At 40.2% G+C, this 24,398-nt stretch overlaps 1 protein-coding gene across 4 annotated transcripts in view; it reads left to right on the top strand.

Annotated features, from left to right (window-relative positions):
• FYB1 (FYN binding protein 1) overlaps positions 1 to 24,398 on the top strand; it is a 177,967-nt gene that overhangs the window by 120,736 nt on the left and 32,833 nt on the right. For all 4 annotated transcript variants that reach the window (XM_047766660.1, XM_047766676.1, XM_047766651.1 and 1 more), the window contains exons 3-7: positions 1,351 to 1,507; positions 16,903 to 16,949; positions 21,158 to 21,177; positions 21,879 to 21,913; positions 23,077 to 23,197. In XM_047766660.1, coding sequence (XP_047622616.1) covers positions 1,351 to 1,507; positions 16,903 to 16,949; positions 21,158 to 21,177; positions 21,879 to 21,913; positions 23,077 to 23,197 — 380 coding nt within the window. The remainder of the gene's footprint in view (positions 1 to 1,350; positions 1,508 to 16,902; positions 16,950 to 21,157; positions 21,178 to 21,878; positions 21,914 to 23,076; positions 23,198 to 24,398) is intronic.

Below are 24,398 nucleotides of genomic sequence, written 5' to 3' on the forward strand. Positions count from 1 at the left end.
GACAAAAATGACCTGGACAGAATGTTTCTAACATAAATGTAATAAGTTGGACATTTTTATTTATCAGATTTATAAGGGAACTAATTCTTCCTCCCTCAACCCCCCCCTCCAAAAAAAAGCCACCAAAAGAGAAAATGAGCTGTTTTTGTAAGAGTTGTGCCTGGCATGGAGTGTCACATGTCAGCTGTGCCAGGGCTGAGAAATTTTGAAAACTCCAAGATGACCGTGATAATGAAGAGAGAGCATGAAGAGAGAGGGGAGCATTTTTAATAATTACCATAACTGAACAACTTTAAAGAGAGGCAGGGATATCTAAAAGGAATTAGGAAGCTTTTGTATACTATATGAACAGAGTAGAAAAAAATGGTTGCCTGGGGCCCTAGTGGGGGAAAAAAAAATGGAAGAGGTAGTCAAAAGGTAGAAACTTTTGGAGTTCCCACTATGGCTTAGCAGGTTGAGAACATGACATAGTGTCCCTGAGGATATGAGCTCAATCCCTGGCCTTGCTGAGTGAGTTAAAGATCCATTGGAATGGATTTACAATGAGATCCTGCTGTGTAGCATTGAGAACTATGTCTAGATACTTACATTGCAACAAAACAATGGGAGGAAAAATTATGTATACAGGTATGTGTAACTTGGTCCCCATGATATAAAGCGGAAAAAAATAAAGAAAAGAAAAGAAACAAAAGAAAAAAAAAGAAAAAGAAAGGATCCGGCATTGCCACAAGTTGTGGTGGAGATCTGGAATTCATCTCGGATCTGGCATTCCTGTGGCTGTGGTAGGCCAGCAGTTGCAGTTCTGATTTGACCCCTGGTCTGGAAACTTCCATGTGCCACAGATGCAGCCTAAAAAAAGAAAAAGAAAAGGTAGAAATTTCAATTATAAGATGTATAAAGTCTGAGGATCTAAAATAAAACCTGGTGACTACAGTTGATAACACTATATTGTATAATTGAAATTTGCTGAAAGAGTAGAACTTAAATATTTTCACACACACCCCCCAAAATAGGTGAGGCAATAGATGTGTCAGTTAACTTGATGGGCAAAAATGTTTCACAATACATATGTATATCAAATCATCACATGATGCACTTTAAGTATCTTACAGTTTCACTTGTCAATTATACCTCAATAAAATGGGGTGGGGGGATAGGGAATAGAACATTTAAAAATGCCATGTCCTGTAATACTCAGAGTATTAAACTTTTAAAGATATTAATTCAACTTAGGATGCATTTCCTGCGTTTTTTAATTTAAAAATCCTCATTTCTGCCTACTTGGAATGGCCCGTTCTTGTATTTTGAAGATTTGTCTTAATTCATGATATTTTTTGCTTTGCTTTTTAGGTACCAGCAAAGGCCCAACATCTTACTCAACAACTTCCCTACCACCACCTCCACCATCCCATCCGGCCAGCCAACCACCATTGCCAGCCTCTCACCCAACACAATCGTCAGTCCCAAGTCTACCTCCCAGGAACATTAAACCTCCTTTAGATCTCAAGTAAGCAAAAGATTATCTTCTCATTTCTTTGTCCGTCTCTTACCATAGGTTTTAAAATGATGCTTGGCTAAATGCTGGGTGTTCCATGGTAAACTGATGGAACCACAAAGATGAGCAGTTGACAGGGAGAAGGGATGGCTGAGTGGGCTCCTCTCACATTGCCCTTATTTTTCTGTTTTTACAGTGGTTTTCCCCCTAACAGTTCATTGAAGAAAATTTCCAGTTCCATTTTAGAAATTCCGAAGCATTCTTTAGGTCAGTACCACCACCATGTCCTTCACTATCATCACCACCACTTCCACCACCGCCATTATCACCACTACCACCAGCACCATCACCACCATCATCATCACCACCACCACCATCATTGTCATTGTCACCACCATTATCATCATTACCACCACCACCTTCTTTGTCATCATCACCAACATTACCATCACCACCACCACGCCATCACTGTCATCATCACCACCATTATCATCACCACCAATGCTATTATCATCAACACCACCATCATCATCACCACCACCAGCACCATCACCACCGTTACCATCACCACCACCACCATCATTGTCATTGTCACCATCATTATCATCATTACCACCACCACCTTCTTTGTCATCATCACCAACATTACCATCACCACCACCACGCCATCACTGTCATCATCACCACCATTATCATCACCACCAATGCTATTATCATCAACACCACCATCATCATCACCACCACCAGCACCATCACCACCGTTACCATCACCACCACCACCATCATTGTCATTGTCACCATCATTATCATCATTACCACCACCACCTTCTTTGTCATCATCACCAACATCACCATCACCACCACCACGCCATCACTGTCATCATCACCACCATTATCATCACCACCAATGCTATTATCATCACCACCATCATCATCACCACCACCAGCACCATCACCACCGTTACCATCACCACCACCACCATCATCATTGTCATTATCACCACCATTATCATCATTACCATCCCCATCATATTTTACTGACTGCTTATGTTGTGGTAGGCACTTTACATATAGAATCCCTATAACGTTATGGAGTGGATAGTGTTAATATCATTTCATAGATGAGTAAACGGGACTATATAGAGGTTAAGTATCTTCTCCAAGATCACATACAACGTATAATAGAAACGTGAGTCCAAAGTGTCAATCTGAATCCAAAATAAATGTGTGCTTTTAACCCTTCTGCTCAGTAACCTCCTTGAAGTAAAAAAACTGAGCTTTGCTCTGAATACCCAAATTTTTGAGTGTGTATTTAAAAACTGGGAAACTTATTCACGCCCACCCTTACTTTTCTTAGATGGCACTCTTTAGAAAGTCTAAACGTATGGGTTGTTATATGGGGGTTCTTTATCCATGATTTGCCAGCATAGCTGGTTGAAGAGAAAGCAAGCAAGAAGATTGGAAGAGAGTGAATGTTGTTTTAAAAATATTCAGACAATGGAGTTCCTGTCGTGGTGTGGCGCAGTGGTTAACAAATCCGACTAGGAACCTTGAGATTGCGGGTTCTATCCCTGCCCTTTCTCAGTGGGTTAACGTTCTGGTGTTGTCGTGAGCTGTGGTGTAGGTTGCAGACGTGGCTCGGATCCCGCGTTGCTGTGGCTCTGGTGTAGGCCGGTGGCTACAGCTCCGATTGGACCCCTAGCCTGGGAACCTCCACATGCCACCGGAGTGGCCCAGGAAATAGCAAAAAGACAAATATATATATATATATATATATATTCAGACAATGGCAAGCATAGGTCCTTATGGAAGCTCAAAGTACATCCTCCCTTTCCTCTTCTAGAAAACTGCTTCCCATCATTCACCTTTACCACAAATACGTAATATTCCAAAATATTTAGCTACAGTTTGTTTCTCCTTCACTTCAGTCCCCTACCAGATTGATGTTCATTACGTTTAAAGTACTAAATATCCATTACCCGTACAATAGAATCTATTAATATCGATATCTGATTGACAGCTTTCCTTTAATGCTAACAATCACAATCTAGAGCAGGAGTAGAAAACCCGTTTGTCATGGGGAGTCACGACTAAGTTTCACTTTATTATGTTTTTTGGGGGTGGGTTAAGGACAATTCCAACTAACTAGAAGGTACTAGACTAGCTTAGTTATTACCATTTTGCATACAAGCTGTGTTGTACATTTATGTTAACTTCATACATTTCCAGGCATTTGAGTTTGTGAATCCTAACTTATGATACCCAGTTACCAAATAAGAGTGTACACCATCTACCTGCTAATGTAAAAGTGTCAGAGGAATATTAGTTGCATTAAAATAACTAATACATGTTCTTATATACACCTGATTTCTGTGTAAACTATTTTCCCTTCACCTATAAATCGTGTGTCTTTTTCCTAATTTTTTCCCTACTTTGATGAATTTAACCCATTAGATTTTGATCTTAGTGCTTTTGAATTTTATTATGCGACTCTCTCCCAGCTATTGGCTTTAGTTAGGCTTCTAGATCCTATATAATTCCAATGAGAAACTTCAATAATTTTGAACATGAATTCCTGTTAATTTATAAGACCTAAAGACTGGTAACTGTTTGATTGAAGAAGTCATAGAGAGGCGTGCTTAACACTACTCTTACTGTTTGGGGAGTTGCCAAGACCATCCATGGGTTTGATGATCCACTAAAAGGCCACACAGGACTCAGCATATGGTAGTACTCACAGCAGCTGAGGTTTATCCCAGTCACAGTCTGCTTCTAAACCTAGGAGTGGACAAAAGTAAGACCTCTCCTTCTCCAGCTACAAAAATGCAATACATGTAGTGTATTGCTTCCCAAAGTAACCTATGAGAGGGAGCTTTTTACTGAGAGCCGGCACGGAGGCACCTCCTGCCTAGCAACTATCAAAATAACAGAACTTCTAGAAGGAAAGCAGGTGTTCACCCTAAGTCACGTTATTTATACAGCCTAGGCTCAGCAAAGCACTCTTATCATTTAGGCAATTTTTCCTATCAGTGCAGGGAAAGCTTTTGGAGCTGAGTTCCCAGATACAAGGCAACAGCCAATCTTGGTCAAAGATTCTTTTCAAAGATAGCAGCTTCACGGAGTTCCCATTGTGATGCATCAGAAACAAATCCGACTAGTATCAATGAGGATGTGAGTTCGATCCCTGGCCTTGTTGAGTGGGTCAGGGATTCAGGGTTGCCGTGAGCTTTGGTGCAGATAGCAGACGAGGCTCAGATCCTCAGTTGCTGTGGCTATGGCTGTAGCATAGGCTGGCGGTTGTAGCTCTGATTCAACCCCTAGCGTGGGACCTTCCCTATGCTGATGGTGCAGCCCTAAAAAAAAAAAAAAAGACAGCTTAAGTCCTGCTATGTTAACTCCTTTCTGTAAACTTACCCCCTAGGCAGAATCCACTGTGATAAGGTGGGGAATAAAAAGTTGAAGGAGGAAGAAAGGATTTCAGAAAGAGACCTATAGCCTGGCCTATACCATCATACAGATGCTGCTCAATTTCCCACCTTTGTAAGAAATTCTTACAACATTGAAAAGAGCCTGCCCACCACCCATGCTCAAATTTTTTTTCACAATATTGTTTTCATCAGAAATTAGCAAAACCCACCAATGTAATTTTATCTCATTCCTAATTCCATCTTATGAAGGACTCCTAAAATTAAAAAGTTTGAGGCAAGAGCCTCAAAACACATATGCTCAGGAAAAAGATGAAGAGAAACAAGAAACTTAGATGTTACATTGCCTAGACAAGCTAGAATTGGCATAGCTGAAAGCTGTCAGGTGGAGAGAATAGAGAAAATGAAAGCTAAAGGACATCTATAAGATAACTTTTTTTCAAAAGTAAGAATGCGGTATATGGTGAAAGACTTTCAGGCTCCCATCAGAGGCTCAAGAAAAATCCAAAATGAAGAAATATCTGGGTTGCAAACTTTCCCCCACTAGAGGAAGCTAGATAAGACACAAAGAGGAAATGAAAGTATAATGGGTCTTGATTTTCAGGCTCACAAATCTATATTTCATGTGGGAGGGAAATGTATGGAATCAACTTTTTTTTTTTTTTTTTTTTTTTTAGGGCCGCCTCTGCAACATATGGAAGTTCCCAGACTAGGGGTCAAATTGGAGCTGCAACTGCCAGCCTATATCATAGCCACAGCAACTCAGGATCCAAGCCACATCAGCAACCAACACCACAGCTCACAGCAACACTGGATCCTTAACCCACTGAGCAAGGCCAGGGATCAAACCCATGTCCTCATGGATACTAGTCGGGTTCACTACCACTGAGCCACAACGGGAAGTCCTGAAACCATCTTTTTTTTTTGTCTTTTTGTCTTTTCATCTTTTCTAGGGCTATACCTGTGGCATATGGAGGTTCCCAGGCTAAGGGTCTAATCAGAGATATAGCTACTGGCCTGTGCCACAGCCACAGCAATGCCAGATCCGAGCCGTGTCTGCAACCTACACCACAGCTCACTGCAACACCGGATCCTTAACCCACTGAACAAGGCCAGGGATCGAACCTGCAACTTCATGGTTTCTAGTTAGATTCATTAACCACTGAGCCACAACAGGAACTCCCCTGGAACCATCTTTAAGTAAAATTGTGAGAGATGGGTACTTCTGTGCTTTTCCACCACACTTCCAAACACACACCTGGGTGTTTCCCAGGTGCTCCCTCTATGGTCTGCAAATGTCATTCATCCCCTCTCTAATCTAAGGTCACTCTCAGGTCAAGATCTAATTGATTTTTTTCTATAATTCAATAATTATTTTTTGAGCCACCACTTTGTGCCTTTGTAATAGAAATTCAGGAAATATCAGTGAACAAAATAAAGATCCCTGGAGTTCCCATATGGCTGGGTTGGTTGAGTATCTGGCATTGTCAGTACAGTGACTTGTGTAACTGCTGTGTCAGGGGTTTGATCCCTGGCCTAGGAATTTCTGCATGCCAAAGACGTAGCCAAGATAGATAGATAGATAGATAGATAGATAGATAAAGGTCCCTGCCCACCTATAACCTAGGGCAAGAGACATAAGAGATAAAAATAATAAACAGGTGAAAGATAGCATATGTTGGGAAATATCAAGTGCCATAGGAGAAAATAGGGCCAGGGTTAGGTGGTAGAGTGTGAGGGTGGGGTTGGGAACAGCATGTTGCAACTGTAAAGGGAAATGTGAGGGAAATGTTAGGTGAAGGGAAATGTAAAGGGAAATGTTAGGTAAAGGGAAATGTAAAGGGAAATGTTAGGTGGTGGAGTGTGAGGGGAAGTTCTTCTTGAACGAAGACTCAAGGAAGCAAAGGAGTTAGGCACGCAGACTCCTGGAGGAAGACCATGCCAGGCAGAGAGGACAGACAGAACAAAGCCTAGAGTATTCAAGGACTCAGAAGGAGGTGGCTGGGCAGGGGTAGATGAACAAGGGAAGGAGTAGTTGAGAAAGACCCAGCTTACTCGGGGCCCTGCAGGTCATGATGGAGATTGAGGCTCCTGTTCTAAATGAAATGGGGAGACACGGGAAGAACCTGAGCAGAGAAGTGATGTCTTCCAACTTAGGCTTTACAAATATCGCCTTCCTAGCTGTCTGAGAGCGCCAGGAGGCAGTGTCGAAGAAGGGAAACCAGTTAGGCAGATATTGCAGGTATGCAGGTGAGCTATGGAGGTGGCCCTCAGCAGGATGGTGCAGTGGACGCGGTGAAAGGTGTCCACCTTTCACCGGTGGATATATTTTGAAGGTAGAGACAGCAGAATTTGGATTTAGGGTATGAAAGGTAAAGAGGCTCCAAGGTTTTGAGCCTGAGTAACTCCAAAGGTGATGTTTCCATCTCTAAATCAGGCTTTGCTGAACATGAGCAGGTTAGGTCATGAGAAAGATCAGGAGGGCCTGGCCTGGTTAAGCCTGTGGTGTCTCTTAAACACCCAAGGGGAGATGTTGAGGAGGCATTTGGGCATAAGAGGTGAAGAGTTTGGGGGAGAGTTCTGGGTTATAAATACATATTCGAGGAGTTCCCGTTGTGGTCCAAGAGAAATAAATCCAACTTGTATCCATGAGGATGCATATTCGATCCCTGGTCTCGCTCAGTGGGTTAAGGATCCAGCTTTGCTGTGGCTGCATTGCAGGTCACAGACACGGCTTGGGTCCCGAGTTGCTATGGCTGTGGCGTAGGCTGGCAGCTGTAACTCTGACTCAATTCCTAACCTGGGAGCTTCCATATGCCGCAGGTGTGGACCTAAAAAGCAAAAATAAAAAATACATATTTGAGAGTATGGTCATATATCCCACACTTAAAGTCATGAAACTGAAGATCACCAAGGAAGTGAGTATAAGTAGAGGAAGAACTGAACCCCAGGACGCTCAAAATCCACCAGGCCTGGGAGAAGGAAATTCTGCAAAGGAGGATAAAAAGGAGCAACCAAGGACGTAGGAAAGACCTGAGTGTGGTGTCCTTGGAGCCAAGTAAAGCTAGAACTTCCAAGGGGGAGGCAGTGATCTGTTGTCAGCTAAGTAAGGATTCGGCGTTGCTGTGAGCTGTGGTGTAGGTCGCAGATGTAGCTCGGATCCCACATTGCCCTCTGTGGTGTAGGCTGGCAGCCACAGCCCCAATTACACCTCTAGCCTGGGAACTTCCATATGCTGCAGACACGGCCCTAAAAAAAAATAAAGGAAAAGAGATAGGAGTTCCCAATGTGGTGCAAGGGGATTGGCGATGTCTCTGCAGTGTGGGATGCAGGTTCAGTCCCCTGCCCAGCACAGCAGTTCCCACAGCTGCATAGGTCACAAAACAATGGATACTCCATGTGCCACAGCCCAGCCAAAAAAAAAAAAAGATGGCAGAAATAACAGTATGTTTCTACACTTGTGGAAATCATAATGGTGGAGAGAGAATTCCTGGGACCGAGGACTACAACAACTTAGAACTGAAGCTCAGGGACTGGCTTCCCAAAGGCATAAGTGATAAGGTTCACAGTTCTCCCCAGGCTGTGGAGTCTGGATTACTTAAGGCAAGAAAACAAATCTCTAATTGGGATCAAAGCAAGAATTTCAGGAGATAGGTTGACCTTTTATCATCTGCTTACTTCCCAGAAGTCACTTGTAATTTTCTCCTTTGGGTCAGGATGCCCCGAGAGTGTAAAGGATTGGAGGCAGGTGAGAATTAAAAATAATAAACATCTTCAAAAGGAAAGTAGTTGAGGCCAGTTAGAGTGTATTTTAAATTGTATTGTTTCTCCACCTAGTGGTCAGATATCGGCTAGCTCTACTTTCTGCTCTTTTACACAGCTGAAGAGGAACTGAAATGGGTCAAAAGAGCTTGTTTATCATTTTCACTGTTCAAATCAACATCTTTAGGGTAACACATCTCTGGGTACCATTTTCAGAAATTAATTAAAAATTTAACAGTATAATTCTTCATGTGAAAACAGAACCAGAGGATGAATACTTTGGTATACGAAGCAAATTATATGGTTATTAATAGTAATGAGACAGGAAAAGTGAAGTAATAAATAATGGAAATGACTAAGGTTGGAAAAGGAAATGTTGAACAGTTCTTACCCTGAGGTCATTCTTAGTCAGTGTAAGATTTTTTTTTTTTTTTTCTGGCTCTAAATTTGGAGGAAAAGTAAGAATTTACCACCATAACCTTTTTATCAATTAGGAATGCTTAACATGTTCTGGAATTGAAGCCGTGCCATATCAGTCATCCATGACCAGACAGTCTTACCTAAGTCACTGGGAGAGCATTGGCTTAAACAATTCATAGTTTTGTAATTCCTCATGCGTTAAATACCAGAAGACATGTTCCAGAGAAAAGTTCACAGGATTTCGTTCTCAGTGAGGGCAGGTATGGCACAAAGTTTTCTGTGTCACTTGATTTCCTCCCGATTCTTTAAAAAAACTGACAATGAGAGGCTGAAGGCATGAATAAAGGTCATGAATAGCCAATAAAGTTTAAAGGTCAACAGCTTCACATCTTCAAATGTCAGGAAATAGAGCTCTAATAGCTTTCAAAACATGACAGCAGAACATTACATTGATTTTGCCTTTCCAATTTAATTCTGCATGCATAAAAGCAAAGAACTGTGGTGAAAGGCCTTCTCAAATAGATGTCGTATTGTAACAGCTGAGGAAGAAAAGCTTCCTTTTCTTCTTAGACTGCTCCCTCTGCTTTGTTTTCTAGGACTTGGGATGTAACTAATTTTGTTATTGGTCTCTTTAACTCTGTGGAGCTTTTCTCAATGCCTGGAACACTTTCTTTGAGCAATTGGTGACAGTTTGATCTCGGTCTGTCCATGACACTCACCTGTCTCTCCCCTTCATCTTTTATCCTTCACTGCTATTCCTATTCTTAACCCTATTTCCTATTTAGTGATGATTTTCACTTCTACATATTAAACCTATGAATTCACAGGTGAATTCAGACCTATATAAAATTAAATAAAATTTGTATGCTATAATGTTGGGTCCATGAATATGCATGTGCATGCAAACATTATCCCCAAGTATAAATGATTTGCATTCAAGTGCAGGCACATAGGTTTAAATGTGCTGTGCAGACACCCTTCATTTTGCAAATATTTGTTATTCATCCAAGTGTTTCAGGAAGTAAACTGCAACCCCAGTAGTACATATATATATTTTTTGCTTTTTAGGGCCACACCCACAGCATATGGAAGTTCTCAAGCTAGGAGTCAAATCAGAGTTGCAGCTGCCAGCCTACACCACAGCCACAGCAGTGCAGCATCCGAGCCACGTCTGCCACCTACACCACAGCTCATGGCAACACCAGATCCTTAACCCACTGAGCAAGGCCAGAGATGAAACCCGAATTCTTTTTTTTTCTTTTTTTTTTGTCCTTTGTCTTTTTAAGGCAGCGCCCACGGCATGTGGAGGTTCCTAGGCTAGGGGTCAAATTGGAGCTGTTGCTGCCGGCCTACGCCAGAGCCACAGCAACACAGGATATGAGCCGTGTCTGCAACTTACACCACAGCTCACGGGATGCCGGATCCTTGACCTGCAGATCGAGGCCAGGGATTGAACCCACAACCTCATGGTTCCTAGTCAGATTTGTTTCCGCTGTGCCGTGATGGGAACTCCAGAACCCACATTCTTATGGAAACTAGTCAGATTCATTTCCGCTTCGCCACAAGGGGAGCTCCCCAGTAGTCATTTTAACTTAATATTCTTCTTCAAAAATGATAGCAAACAATTCACTTTAGTAATAAATGTTAGTTTCTTAGTTTTACTAGGATATCATTAATTTAGCCAAAAAGAATCAAAGTGCTACATATGACAGGAATATTCTAATAGCTTCCTAAAGATGACATCATAATATTAAATTAACAAAGCAATAATCTCTTTCGTCAAAGGGCTTATGGTCTCTTAGTAAGAAGAAAGACTTGTAAGTAATTGCTTTATAATTAGAGTAATCCAGAATAATCACTGTGGTGGCTCAATGTATGACATATGGAAGCAGCTACTGCATGAGCTTAGGAGAGCTGAGAATAACTTCACAGTGGAGGGAGTGTTTAAGAAGAGGTTTAGAGATTAAAGAGAGCCTCAAGCCAGGGATCATGAGAAGGGAGAATTATTCCAGAGAAGGCAAACAACATGAGCTCAGAATGGAGAACAAGAAACCAGTGTTCAGAGAGTTAAGTGAGTTCAGTATTAATATGTGAAAAGAAGATGTAAGGAGAGGAAATATGAAAACTAAAACTGTAAAAGAGCAGGAATTCATCTTAAGAACCTGTATATCATGAAAAGGGCTATAAATTTTATTCTGTAGAATGTCAGTGATATCTAAGATATTTACATCCTGTGCTTTTAATGGATATTCACATGAGATCAGGCGCCTTCAAGGTGTATGGCCGAAGAATATGCAGCTCATTAAAGTTAATAATGCAGAGGTCTAATGTATTTGAAGTACTTAAATTCACACAATATAACTTTCTGTGCTATTTATACATCTAGGAATTTTTATTTAAATAGGAATAATTATTTTCAGGGGGATCTTTAATGATTGGACAACTCAGGCTAAATTCTTTCAAATCGAATGGCTATGTTTATAATAAGTTTGGTTAACTAAACTCCCTTACATGTTTTACATTGCATGTATAAACTTAGATATTGAATTTTATTTTTAAATGTTTTCAGTACCTGACTAAATGAATTTAATAACCCCACTCAGCCAAATGCTCCCAAGTACTTAAATGACTTTTGTAAATCTATTAAACCACATCCAGTTCTCTTAAATATTCCAATCACATTTACAGTTAGATTTTTCTTATACTATTCTCTTTTTTTGGCTATGCCCATAGCATGTGGAAGTTCTCGGGCCAGGGATTGAACCCCAAACCACAACAGTGATAACACCAAATCCTTAATGGCGAGGCCACCAAGGAACTTCTCTTATACCTTGTAAGAAGCATAGTTAGTTCTGAAAATTTTTTAGCATATGAAAGGCAGGGAGAATAGTATAATGAGCTGCCATGTCCCCTTTCCCAGCTTCAACATTTATAAATTCATTACCAATCTTGTTTCATCTATACCCCACCCACTTCTCTCTTCTCATATTATTTTGAAACTAATACCAAACATCATATAATTACATCCATAAATATTTCAGTAGGTACCCCTGAAAATACTCTATGTATTAATATAAAACATCAAGTGATTGTTCAAATTGCCAATTGTCTCTTAAATTGTGTGTGGGTTTTTTTTTTTTTGGTTGTTTGAATAAAAATTCAAGCAAAGTCCATGGTTTATATGTTTTGTAATCCTCTTTCAAGCTATAGGTTCACCCTCTTGTACTTTTTACTTACTGCAATTTGTTTGTCGAACAAATCAAGTTGTGTGTGGCCCTTAGAGTTGCCCACAGTCTAGATTGTGCTGATTGCTTCCTGGTACTATAGCTTATATGTTCCCCTTTCCTCTGTATTTCCTATAAATTAGAAGTTGGATACAGAGGGGGGCTTGATCAAATTTAGTTCTACTTTCTACATGTATTCTTTCTTTAGTTAGTTAAGACACCTTCCTAGATGATGGTGTATGGTTTTATTAGGAGCTTATAATTTTGGCTGACTCTGTTTTGTGATATCAGCAGCCACATGGACACTCAACACTCAGAGTCCTGGAGTTCCCTCGGGGGCTCAGTGGTTAACAAACCCAACTAGAATCCATGAGGTTTCTGGTTCGATCCCTGGCATTGCTCAGTGGGTTAAGGATCTGGCATTGCCGTGAGCTGTGATGTAGGTCACAGACGCAGCTCGGATCTGGTGTGGCTGTGGCTCTGGCGTAGGCCAGCAGCTGTAGCTCTGATTGGACCCCTAGCCTGGGAACCTCCATGTGCCGCAGATGTGACCCTAAAAAGCAAAAAAAAAAAAAAAAAAACCCGGAAAACAAAACCAAAACAAACAAACAAAAAAAAGCAAACTTAGAATCCTTACTTTTCAACTAATATAATCAAATCTAACTCACAAATTTTTAAGTGATGTGACACAGAATGTTTTACTGAATATCTGCTGTAACAAATCTCTTACATATTACAAATACTTAAAATATTGAACGTACATATATTGACACAATGATTAGAAAACTTATTTCACAGATCTTTGTACCATGGGTTTGAATTACTTCATCATTTCTATATTTCATTCTGAATCTTCCAAGATCTAAAAGGACTCACTAAGAGGAACAAAGGTCTTGTCATGATCAATCTCACTGGACTGGACCTTTATACTTATCTAAATAGGAAGCTAGGCATATATGGGTTAAATTTTAAATGTTTATTTTTTAAAGCAAATTTATTAGATAACAGTTTATGAACACATATGCCTAGAATCTAGGTGGAAACTGTGACATGTATGTCCATGGCAATTCTTCCTGTGCCTCAAGAGTACCCACTAGGCACTTTTTTATGGTCTTCGTGATAACAAGGCACTGCCTACGCATATTCTTCAAATGGTGTTAATTTTGTGTTAAAAAGATCACTTTGGCAGCAGTGTAAAGAAGGGACTGTAAGGGTAAAAAGATGAAGAGCAATTCTCATCACTAGAAGACTGTCCAGAGACCTCTGCATCAGTCCACACTAGTGATGAGAATCCTGTTCTTGTGTCTAGCAGGATGAAGGAGAGTGATAGAAGGGAGAAGGGCATTCTAGCAGACATTAAACATGCAGAACTGACAGAACTTGATAAATTTGATGTGGGACTGCAAAAACGTGAGATTTAAAGGATGACATGAGGAGTTCCCGTCGTGGCGCAGTGCTTAACGAATCCGACTAGGAACCATGAGGTTGCGGGTTCGGTCTCTGCCCTTGCTCAGTGGGTTAACGATCCGGCGTTGCCATGAGCTGTGGTGTAGGTTGCAGACGCGGCTCGGATCCCGCATTGCTGTGGCTCTGGCATAGGCCTGTGGCTACAGCTCCGATTAGACCCCTAGCCTGGGAACCTCCATATGCCGCGGGAGCGGCCCAAGAAATAGCAAAAAGACAAAAAAAAATAAAATAAAAAATTAAAAATAAAAAATAAATAAATAAAAAATAAAGGATGACATGAGGCTTAGGTGGCTAAGTGAATTTTGGTATGATTTTACCAAGGTAATCAGTGGGACATAGAAATAAAGATGGATGGATAGAGTAAGATAGATAGATAGATAGATAGATAGATAGATAGATAGATAGATAGATAGATAGACAGACAGACAGATAGACAGGCATATAGACAGACAGACAGACAGACAGACAGTTGAGTCTAAAACTCAGAAGTGAAGTCTGGACCAGAGATTTTCAATGTTGAAGTCACCAACAGTAAGATAATATGTGAAGTTGTGGGGGTCTCTGAGACCACTTAGGGGCAAACGTAGAGCTAAAAAAAAAAAAAAAAATGAGGAACCCAATACAAAGGCACACCATCACTTAGAGGGGAAGTCAGAGAAATGAACCCACAAAGGAAATTGTGGGATAGTAACCAGAGAAACCAGAAGTGAGCCAGGAGAGATTTCTTACGGAAACAAAGGCAGCTGAAGGAAACCAAAATGGCCAGTAACTGTTAAGGACCACAAAGCAATCAAGCAAGATGCAGGCAAAGTTTTAGTGGACTTGGTAATTAAATCTTTTTTTTTTTTTTTGTCTTTTTGCCATTTCTTGGGCCACTTCTGCGGCACACGGAGGTTCCCAGGCTAGGGGTCCAATCGGAGCTGCAGCCGCCAGCCGACACCACAGCCACAGCAACTCGGGATCCGAGCTGTGTCTACGACCCACACCACAGCTCACGGCAACGCCCGATCTTCAACCCACTGAGCAAGGCCAGGGATCGAACCCGAAACCTCATGGTTCCCAGTCGGATTTGCCAACCACTGCGCCACGACGGGAACACCTAAATCTTTTTTCTTCTTCTTCTTCTTCTTCTTTTTTGGGCTGTGCTCATGGCCTGTGGATGTTCCTGGGCCAGGGATCAAACACGCACCACAGCAGCGACCCAAGATGCTGCAGGGACAACACCAGATCCTTAACCTGCTGTGCCACAAGAGAACTTAATTCTTTCAAGAGTAGTTTCAGTGGTGGCATTCTCTAGTGGCTCAATGGATTAAGGATCCTGCATTGTCACTGCTGGGATGCAGGTCACTGCTGTGTTGCGGGTATGATCCCTGGCCTAGGAACCTCCACATATTACAGGCAAAGCCAAAAAAAATTTTTTTTTAATTTTAAAAGAGTAGTTTCAGTGAAAGATTGGCAACAGAAGCCAGACTGTAGTCAGTGAAGAAATGAGTGGGAGGAGAGGAGTTAAAGTTGGTGAGTATGGACAGCTTTTTCTGCTTGGGCTGGGCAGAGGAGAATTGTCTTGTTGTCCATGTGGAGGATTTAGAAAGGTAAAGAGGAGTGTTTGTCGTTTATGAACGGAAAGTAACTCAAGCTGAGGGAGAAGACTAGAGTGAGATGTTTAGGGATGGGGAGTAGAAGAAGAAGAAGAAGAACAATAATATAAATAATATGATGACACAGAAGAAAGGGAATACAAGGAGTAAAACAACTGATCATTCAGATAGGATTCAGAACACAGATGGAAAGAACCTTGGTAGGGTGAGGTAAGGATGGGTCTAACTGCAGATGAGCTTGGAGGTTAAGCTTTTTAAGAGAGTTCGCCCCCAATAACTGCTAGTTTATCAGTGAAATAAGAAACAAGGTCATCTGAGGAGCAGAGAGGAATAGGAAGTTTGAGGGAAGTAGTGAAGGTTTTGAAGACCCATTAAGAAGGATGATGCAAGAAAGTATTGACTAGAAAAAAAAGGTGTAGTGAGAGAGTTCCCATCGTGGCTCAGTGGTAATGAACCCAACTAGTATCCATGAGGACTTGGGTTTGACCCTTGGCCTTGCTTTGGAATTGCCGTGGGCTGTGATGTAGGTCACAGACCTGGCTGGGATCTGGTGTTGCTATGGCTGTGGTGTAGGCCAGTGGCTGCAGCTCCAACTGAACCCCTAGCCTGGGAAGTTCCATATGCAGTGGCTGTGGCCCTAAAAAGACCAAAAAAAAAAAAGTGTATGAGATTATAGAATAATGTTGGGGGTGTGGCTGAGATTGAATGCCAATGATGTGTAATATTCAGAAGCAGTAAAATAATTTTCCGTAGCTATGCAAATCTACACAAGATTAGAAACAGCAAATAGAGATGTTCCATAAATCAGGAGGGATTCGTGGGGCTCAGGTATTGATAACTGTTAAGAGCAGATGGAGTGAAGCAGTTTGGATGAGGTGCCTTGGGGTCTGAGCCACAAATGATGGAAGAGATGCCAGATGGAGACCATCTGCAAGGGGAAAGGGGTCAAGGATTGGAACTAATGCTCTTTGGTGTCCCTCACATAAAGCCAATCATATGCCCTCAGAATCCCAGAATTGACTTATTGATATACAGTCATTTTAACAGAAAACATTACTGCCATGAAACAACAGATTAATTGTAGGAGCTCACTCTGAATGGACAGGGCTGAACTTGAGCTCCCCAAATTCTCCATTTTTTGTAGCAGAAGCAGTAACAATATAACCCCAAAGTCAATTCTACGGACTTCTGAAAGTTTGGTTTGGTTTGGTTTGGTTTGGTTTGGTTTGGTTTGGTTTGGTTTGGTTTTTTGGCCTTGCCTATTGTATATGGAAGTTCCTGGGCCAGGGATTGAACCTGAGCCAGAGCAGCGACCCAAGCCACTGAAGTGACAATGCCAGATCCTTAACCCACTGTGCCACAAGAAAACACCTGACATTCAAGTTTTAAATCAGAGCAGATATGAAACAGAAAAGAGTTATTTAAAGGATTCTTTTATTCTTTTTTCTTTGTCATTGTAAGGGGGCTATCTACTTGTTCCATGTTCACTTTCTCTTCTCTCTTATTTTCAGAAGCCCTGTAAATGAAGAAAGCCATAATAGTGTCATGCACTCCGATGGTAAGGGTCAAAAAGATGTTTTATTTATTGACTTGTTACCTCAGATACAGAAGTTTGAGTCAATTATTCTCATAGGGTGATTAATGAGTCATTATCATCATTGGTTCATGTAAGACCCCTCTCTGTTTTACTTATCTATTTATTACCTCTTACCTCCATAACCTACTCCCTTTCCTTCCTTCCCCTTACCAGAGACAAATAGTCTAACGTATTTCGTGTATATGTGTCTTTTGTATGTGTTCTTTCATACTGTTGTATGTGTATATATTTCAACGTACATAAATATATTATAGCTCACTCTGGCACTCAGCATAATGTGTTTTGGGGAGGCCTCATCCGTGTTATGTGTCTGTGTATTTAATTTGTTGCTGTTAACTACTGCACAGCACTCTATGGTATGCATCCCATGCATTTACATTTTACTTCCAACTTGAATACCGTGAATAATAGTGCAAAGCACTTCCTCTCCACATCCCCACCCATGGTCCTCTAAGAGGCTGCCTTTAAGATGTATATCCAGCTGCAGAATGGCTGCTTGGAAAGTCTGGAATGTTTGTTTTGACTGAGTAGGATGAGAGTGCTCTCTAGAAGAGCTGCTGTATATTCCCATCACAGGGCATGAAGATTCCAAGACGCCTGCCTTTCACTAGTGCCTGGCATTGGGCAGCTTTCCAGTTGTTGCCAGTCTGATACGTATAAGATGATGTCTCGTTTCCTTTTCATATCTCTGCTTACTGTTGAGTTTGAGTACTTGATATGTTTGTTAGCCTTTGAGGTTTCCTCTTCTGTAAGTTGCCAGTTCCTATCCTTGGACCATTTTCTTCTTGGAGTTGGTATCCTTTCCTGGTTGACTTGCAGGAGTTCCTTGGTATTCCAGCTATTGACCCCATGTCAGAGGCAGACTTTGCAAATATTTTTTCTCATTCTGTCTGTTGTCTATTAGCTTAGTCCATACTGTCCTTTACTGAATATAAATATATCTTGATATAATCAAATTCATTAATTTTTTTGCTTTGTAAATTTTATCTGAAGACCTATACATAGGAAAGAAAAAAAGATGTTATTAAAATACAGTTGATTTACAATGTTGTCCCAATTTCTGCTGTACAACAGGTGACTCCGTCATATATTTTATATATACACATTCTTTTAAAATATTGTTTTCCATTATGGGCTATCCCAGGAGATTGGATATAGTTCCCTGTGCTATATAGTAGGACCTTGTTGTTTATTCATTCTAAATGTAATAGTTTACATCTACTAACCCCAAACTCCCAGTTTATCCCACTTCTTCCTTCCTCCCCCTTGGCAACCACAAGTCTGTTCTCTATGTCCGTGAGTCTGTTTCTGTTTTGTAGATAGGTTCATTTGTGCCATATTTTAGTTTCCAAATATAAGTGATATCACTTACTTGTTTTTCTCTGACTTACTTCACTTAGTATGAGAATCTCTAGTTGCATCCATGCTGCTGCAAATGGCATTATTTCGTTCTTTTTTATGGCTGTTTAGTATTCCCTTGTATTTATGTACCACATCTTTTTAATCCATTTATCTGTCCATGAACATTTAAATTGTTTCCATGTCTTGGCTATTGTGAATAGTGCTACTATGAACTTAGAGATGCATGTATCTTTTTGAATTATAGTTTTGTCTAGATATATGCCCAGGAGTGGAAATGCTGAATCATATGGTAGTTCTATTTTAGTTTTCTGAGGAACCTTGATATTATTTTCCATAGTGGTTGTACCAATTTACTTTCCCTCCAACAGTGTAGGAGGATTCTCTTTTCTCCACACCCTCTCCAGCATTCGTTACTTGTAGACTTGCTAATGATGGCCACTCTGACCAGTGTGATATTGAGCATCTTTTCATGTGCCTTTTGGCCATTCATGTGTCTTCCTTGGAGAAATGTTGATTTAGGTCTTCTGCCTATTTTTTGATTGGGTTGTTTTTGTTGTCATTGAGTTGTATGTGGTGTTTGTATATTTTGGAGATTAAGCCTTTGTTGGTTGCATTGTTTGCAACTATTTTCTCCCATTCTCTTGTGTTTGGGGGTGGTTTTTTTATGGTTTCCTATGCTGTGCAAAAGTTTGTAAGCTTGATTGGGTCCCATTTGTTTATTTTTGTTTTTATTTCTATTGCCTTGGGAGACCAACCTAAGAACACATTTGTATGGCTTATGACAGAGAATGTTTTGCCTATGTTCTCTTCTAGGAGTTTCATATTGTCATGTCTTTTTTGTTTTGTTTTGTTTGTCTCTTTAGGGCCACACCCAAGGCATGTGGAGGTTCCCAGGCTAGGGAACGCCAGAGCCACAGCAATGCCAAATCCGAGCCACATCTTCGACACACACCACAGTTCATGGCAGCGCTGGATCCTTAACCCACTGAGTGAGGCCAGGGATTGAACCTGAAACACCATGGTCCCTAGTTGGATTCATTTGCACTGTGCCACAACTGGAACTCCGATATTGTCATGTCTTATGTTTAAGTCTTTAAGCCATTTTGAGTTTATTTTTGTGCATGGTGTGAGAGTGTGTTTTAATTTCATTGATTTATATGCAGCTGTGTAATTTTCCCAGGACCATTTGCTGAAGAGACTGTCTTTTTCCCATTTTATATTCTTGCCTCCTTTGTTAAAGACGAATTGACCATGGGCGTCTGGGTTTATTTCTGGGCTCTCTCTTCTTTTCCATTGATCCATATGTCTGTTTTTGTACCACTTCCACACTGTTTTGACTACTGTAGCTTTGTAGTATTGTCTGAAATCTGGGAGAGTTATGCCTCCTGCCTTTTTTTTCTCCCTCAAGATTGCTTTGGCAATTCTAGGTCTTTTATGGGACCATATAAATTTTGGGAATATTTGTTCTAGTTCTGTGAAAAATGTCATGGGTAATTTGATAAGAATCACATTAAATCTGTAGATTGCTCTGGGTAGTATGGCCATTCACAATATTAATTCTTCTAATCCAGGAGCATGGGTTATCTTTCCATTTCTTTGAATCCTCTTTAACTTCCTTGATAATTTTTTTTTTTTTTTTTTTGCCATTTCTTAGGCTGCTCCCATGGCACATGGAGGTTCCCAGGCTAGGGGTCAAATCGGAGCTGTAGCTGCCAGCTTACACCAGAGCCACAGCAACGCTGGATCTCAGCTGCGTCTGCGACCTACACCACAGCTCACAGCAACGCCGGATCATTAACCCTCTGAGCAAGGCCAGGGATCAAACCTGCAACCTCATGGTTCCTAGTTGGATTCGTTAACCACTGCGCCACAACAGGAACTCCTTCCTTGATAAATTTTTTTATAGTGCTCAGCAAATAAGTCTTTCACCTCCTTGGTCAGGTTTATTCCTAGGTATTTCATTTGGAGAGAAAAATATTATCTTCTATTTTCTTCTACGAAACATATTTAGGTCTTTGGTCTCTTGGCAGTTGACCTTTGAGGAGTTTGTAGAAATCCAGATTTGTTGTCTCTTTATGTAAAGTCAGTTTTCTCATCACTATATTCTGAAATCCACTCTTTTCTCATTAATTTATAATGCCACCTTTACTGTATTAGCTGTATTAGTGTGTTTATGTCTTTGTATACATGGTGTATTTGTGTGTGCATAATGTGTGTTTCTGTTTGCATGTGTGTAATTTGGGTATCTGTTTCTGAGCTCTCTGCTGTGTTCCATTGGTCTATTTGTTTTAATATCAATACTACACTGTTTATTATTATTGTTTTATATTATGTCTTAATATTTGGTAATTTGTTGATGTTACTAAACACTTGAGCAGTAAAATATCTTTTTGAAAAATCCTATTAACTTGATTTGTTTGATACATGAAAGTAAATCCTTGGGAGCAAATAAATCAAAACTGTGAGCTAGTTGTGATTTTCTGGTCATACCTTTGTTCTACACAAGCCCACAAAACCAAACATGTGTACTTTTCATAAAGAAAATAAAGAGTGTCTTCATTATGTTTTGGTTTTTGCATTATTTTATGAAAGCCAATGAAATGATTTTGTAATTAAATTCCAAGATTCAAAAAGCCATAATAGGGATCTAAACCACATGTCCTATTTTGTACTTATATACCTTGGGTAAAGCAAAAGTTCTGTTAGATTATAAACTGATTTGAATATTATATTGCATTTCATAATTCATGTTAAACCATATCTTAATTAGAATATATTAAATTGTATTCTTTTTTTAAACACTTTAGGTACTGGAAATCTCGATGAGGTCAGTTTTTCTTTCCTTCTTATATTACTGTCAATAGAATATTTAACCATTACTGTGATTCATTATCTTTTTTTCTTTTTTTGTATTTGAAGGGCCACACCCACAGCATATGGAAGTTCCCAGGCTAGAAATCAAATCGGAGCTATACCCCACAGCCTACACCACAGCCACAGCAACACCAGATTCAAGCTACATCTGCAACCTACACCACAGCGCACAGCAAAGCCAGATCCTTAACCCTCTGAGCAAGGCCATGGATCAAACCTGCACCCTTATGAATACTAGTAGGGTTCATTACTACTGAGCCACAATGGCAACTCTGTGATTCATTTTCTATTGGTAAAAGAACAATGAAAATTCTTTGGAGTAATGATGGTATTTTTTTCATTTATAATCTTATTTTATCTGAAATGCTTGAGACATTAAACACCAATTATTACACTGACTCATAGTAATTTCGCAGCACTGAACATGAGCTCAAGTCTGGCTATATATCTGGATTATATAGCTGGATAGAAAATGGAATCTTTTTGTGTTTATTTTCTCAGTCTACTTCTAAAAAGGAAAAAAATATGTTTTAAACGTGCCAAATTTACATGCAATTAAATTTATGTTTGTTTTACTGAGTATTTGAGCAATGAAATATGTGTATGTTCTCTTATTAAATAATTACAATTAATCATCATTGTTTTTCTTGACAGGAACAAGAGAGTGAAGGAGAAACATATGAAGACATGTATGCATTACATTTTTTTACCATGATATTTTCCTTCTAAGATAAATGCAATGATTTGTAAGAGGGGGTGCAGATAGATATTCAACACTAGAGGAGAGAAGCTCTATTGTTCAAAATAAAGGGCTTATAATGATAACATTTATTTCAGTACAAGGGACTAAAGATTCTTTTCTTGTCTAAGGATTTTACAGAGGACCCTGTTCAAATGCCGTTGTGAAAGGAGTTGGGAGTCTACACCCCACTCGATAGCCCACAGGCAGGGAATCCAGGGGCAGGAATCTGTATTTCCCACTCTTGGCAAGTCCTTGGGCAAATGCATTCATGTCCATGTAACACAATCCTCACCTAGGCAGCCCTTCGCCTCACAACTGTTCCATGAGAGACAGTTCAACACAGCACCAGATGCCAAAGTGTCGGCCTGCTAAAGCAGAAAAAATGTTTAAAATAGTTCCAAAAGGGGTTTCTGGGTGGCCCAAGACTAAATTTCTCAGAAAATGAGGGAAAGTAGAAGTGAGCATCGTATTTTATCTTTTGCTGATTCAGATACCTTAATTTTCTCTACCGAGTTCTTATTCAACTAATTCTGACTAAAAGTTTGGGAATTAAGGTTTGCACATACACATGTGTATGTGCACTTTTACCAGTGAGTGTGCACATGTGAGAGAAAGAGAGAGAGATATGCATGCTATTCATGCCAACAGGCCTCAAGAGCAGGGCCTTTTTGGGAGTTCCCGTTGTGGTGCAGTGGAAACGAAGCTGACTAGTATCCATGAGGACATGTGTTCAATCCCTGGCCTCGCTTAGTGGGTTAGGGATCCTGCAGCTCTGATTTGACCCCTAGCCTGGGAACTTCCACATGCTGCAAGTGCAGCCCTAAAAACCAAAAAAAAAAAAAAAAAGAACAGGGTTTATGGACAGTGGTTTCTACTTGCTAGCATGAGTTTAGGGGTAGCAGAGCCTTTGGAAGGTATCTTCATGTATAGGCCTTCTGCCATTTTTAAGAACCATCTCATACACCCAGGAATTTTGACAAGCCTTGGCTTTGTGCCTTCACCTGTACTTCAGACACTGCCTTCTGTGGTGGGCAGGAACTCTCTGGAGGGTGAGCCCTAACACATCCATGCCTGCAGATGCTGAAACAACCTAACAATGTTTATCCTCAGAGAAACATCCAAGGAAAAAGAGAAGAAAAGAGAAAAAGAGGAAAAGAAGAGATTAGAGCTGGAGAAAAAAGAACAAAAAGAGAGAGAAAAGAAAGAACAAGAAATAAAGAAGAAATTTAAAGTAAGACCTTGCTTGCTAATGAATGAAAAGGAGTAACTTCTTTTTGTTTAATATAATGGGTTTTTTTTTAATATAATGGCTTTTTTTTTTCCCTTATAGCTGGTTTACAGAAGGAGTAACTTCTTTTTTTTTAATATAATGGTTTTTATTTTTTTCCCTTATAGTTGGTTTACAGTGTTGTGCACTTGTACATTTTTTTAAAAGGAGTTACTTCTTTATAACTTTCACACAAAAGGGGCACCATTTTTGAAACCTTACATATTTAGAAAATTTAATCATTGTTTTCAAGAGTAACTACCTTCATAACAGTAAGGTTTTTGTCCAATACTCTCCCTTATCCTTGCACTAAAAATGCAATACAAGAAAATTCAAATAGGAGTTCCCATTGTGGCTCAGTGGGTCAAGAATCTGACAAAGTGTCCGTGAGGATGCAGGTTCAATCCCTGGCCTCACTCAGTGGAGTTAAGGATCTGGCATTGCTGAAATCTGTGGTGTAAATCACAGATGTGGCTCAGATCTGATATTGCTGTGGCTGTGGCATAGACCACAGCTGCAACTCCGATTCAACCCCTAGCCTGGGAACTTCCATGTGCCGCGGGTGCAGCCGTAACAAGAAAAAATAAATTAATTTTTTACAAGTTAGAAAAATAAAATTCAGATAAAATATGGCAGCTTATGAGTTGTATAAAATCCAAATAAAATATAGTTGGAGCTCAAGAAATTCTATGTCGGTTGAGTGAATGAATACTTGGTTGGTTCCTTAAGACCCTTCTTGACTCTCCTCATCATGCATTTCACGTTAACCTACTTATAATAAGAGCTCAGACCCACACACTTAGCTATTCCTGTGGCATGTATAAAGTGGGGCAAGGGACAGGAGTGTCTCTGGATCAACCATACCTGTCTCAGAATCTCCAAGCTGCTCTGATGGCTGATGTCTAGACCTGACTTACATTTTTGCCTGTGTTTTAAGCCTGTGTACATATTGACTTCTGATACTTGCTCTTTCTCATCCCTCTTCATCTGCCTGGATTTCTGACCTCTGTCTTCTCTGATGTCTAATTGTGTGACTTCTATTACTGCCACCACTAACACTGCACTTGCAGAACATACTGGCCTGGCTAGTCTGTCTTTGAAACATGACCCATCTGGTGTGGGTTTGATATGTCAGCTACATTTAGAGTGATTATCTGGGTGACAA

This window comes from Phacochoerus africanus, chromosome 1, assembly GCF_016906955.1.
Source record: "Phacochoerus africanus isolate WHEZ1 chromosome 1, ROS_Pafr_v1, whole genome shotgun sequence".
NCBI classification, from domain to species: Eukaryota; Metazoa; Chordata; class Mammalia; order Artiodactyla; family Suidae; genus Phacochoerus; species Phacochoerus africanus.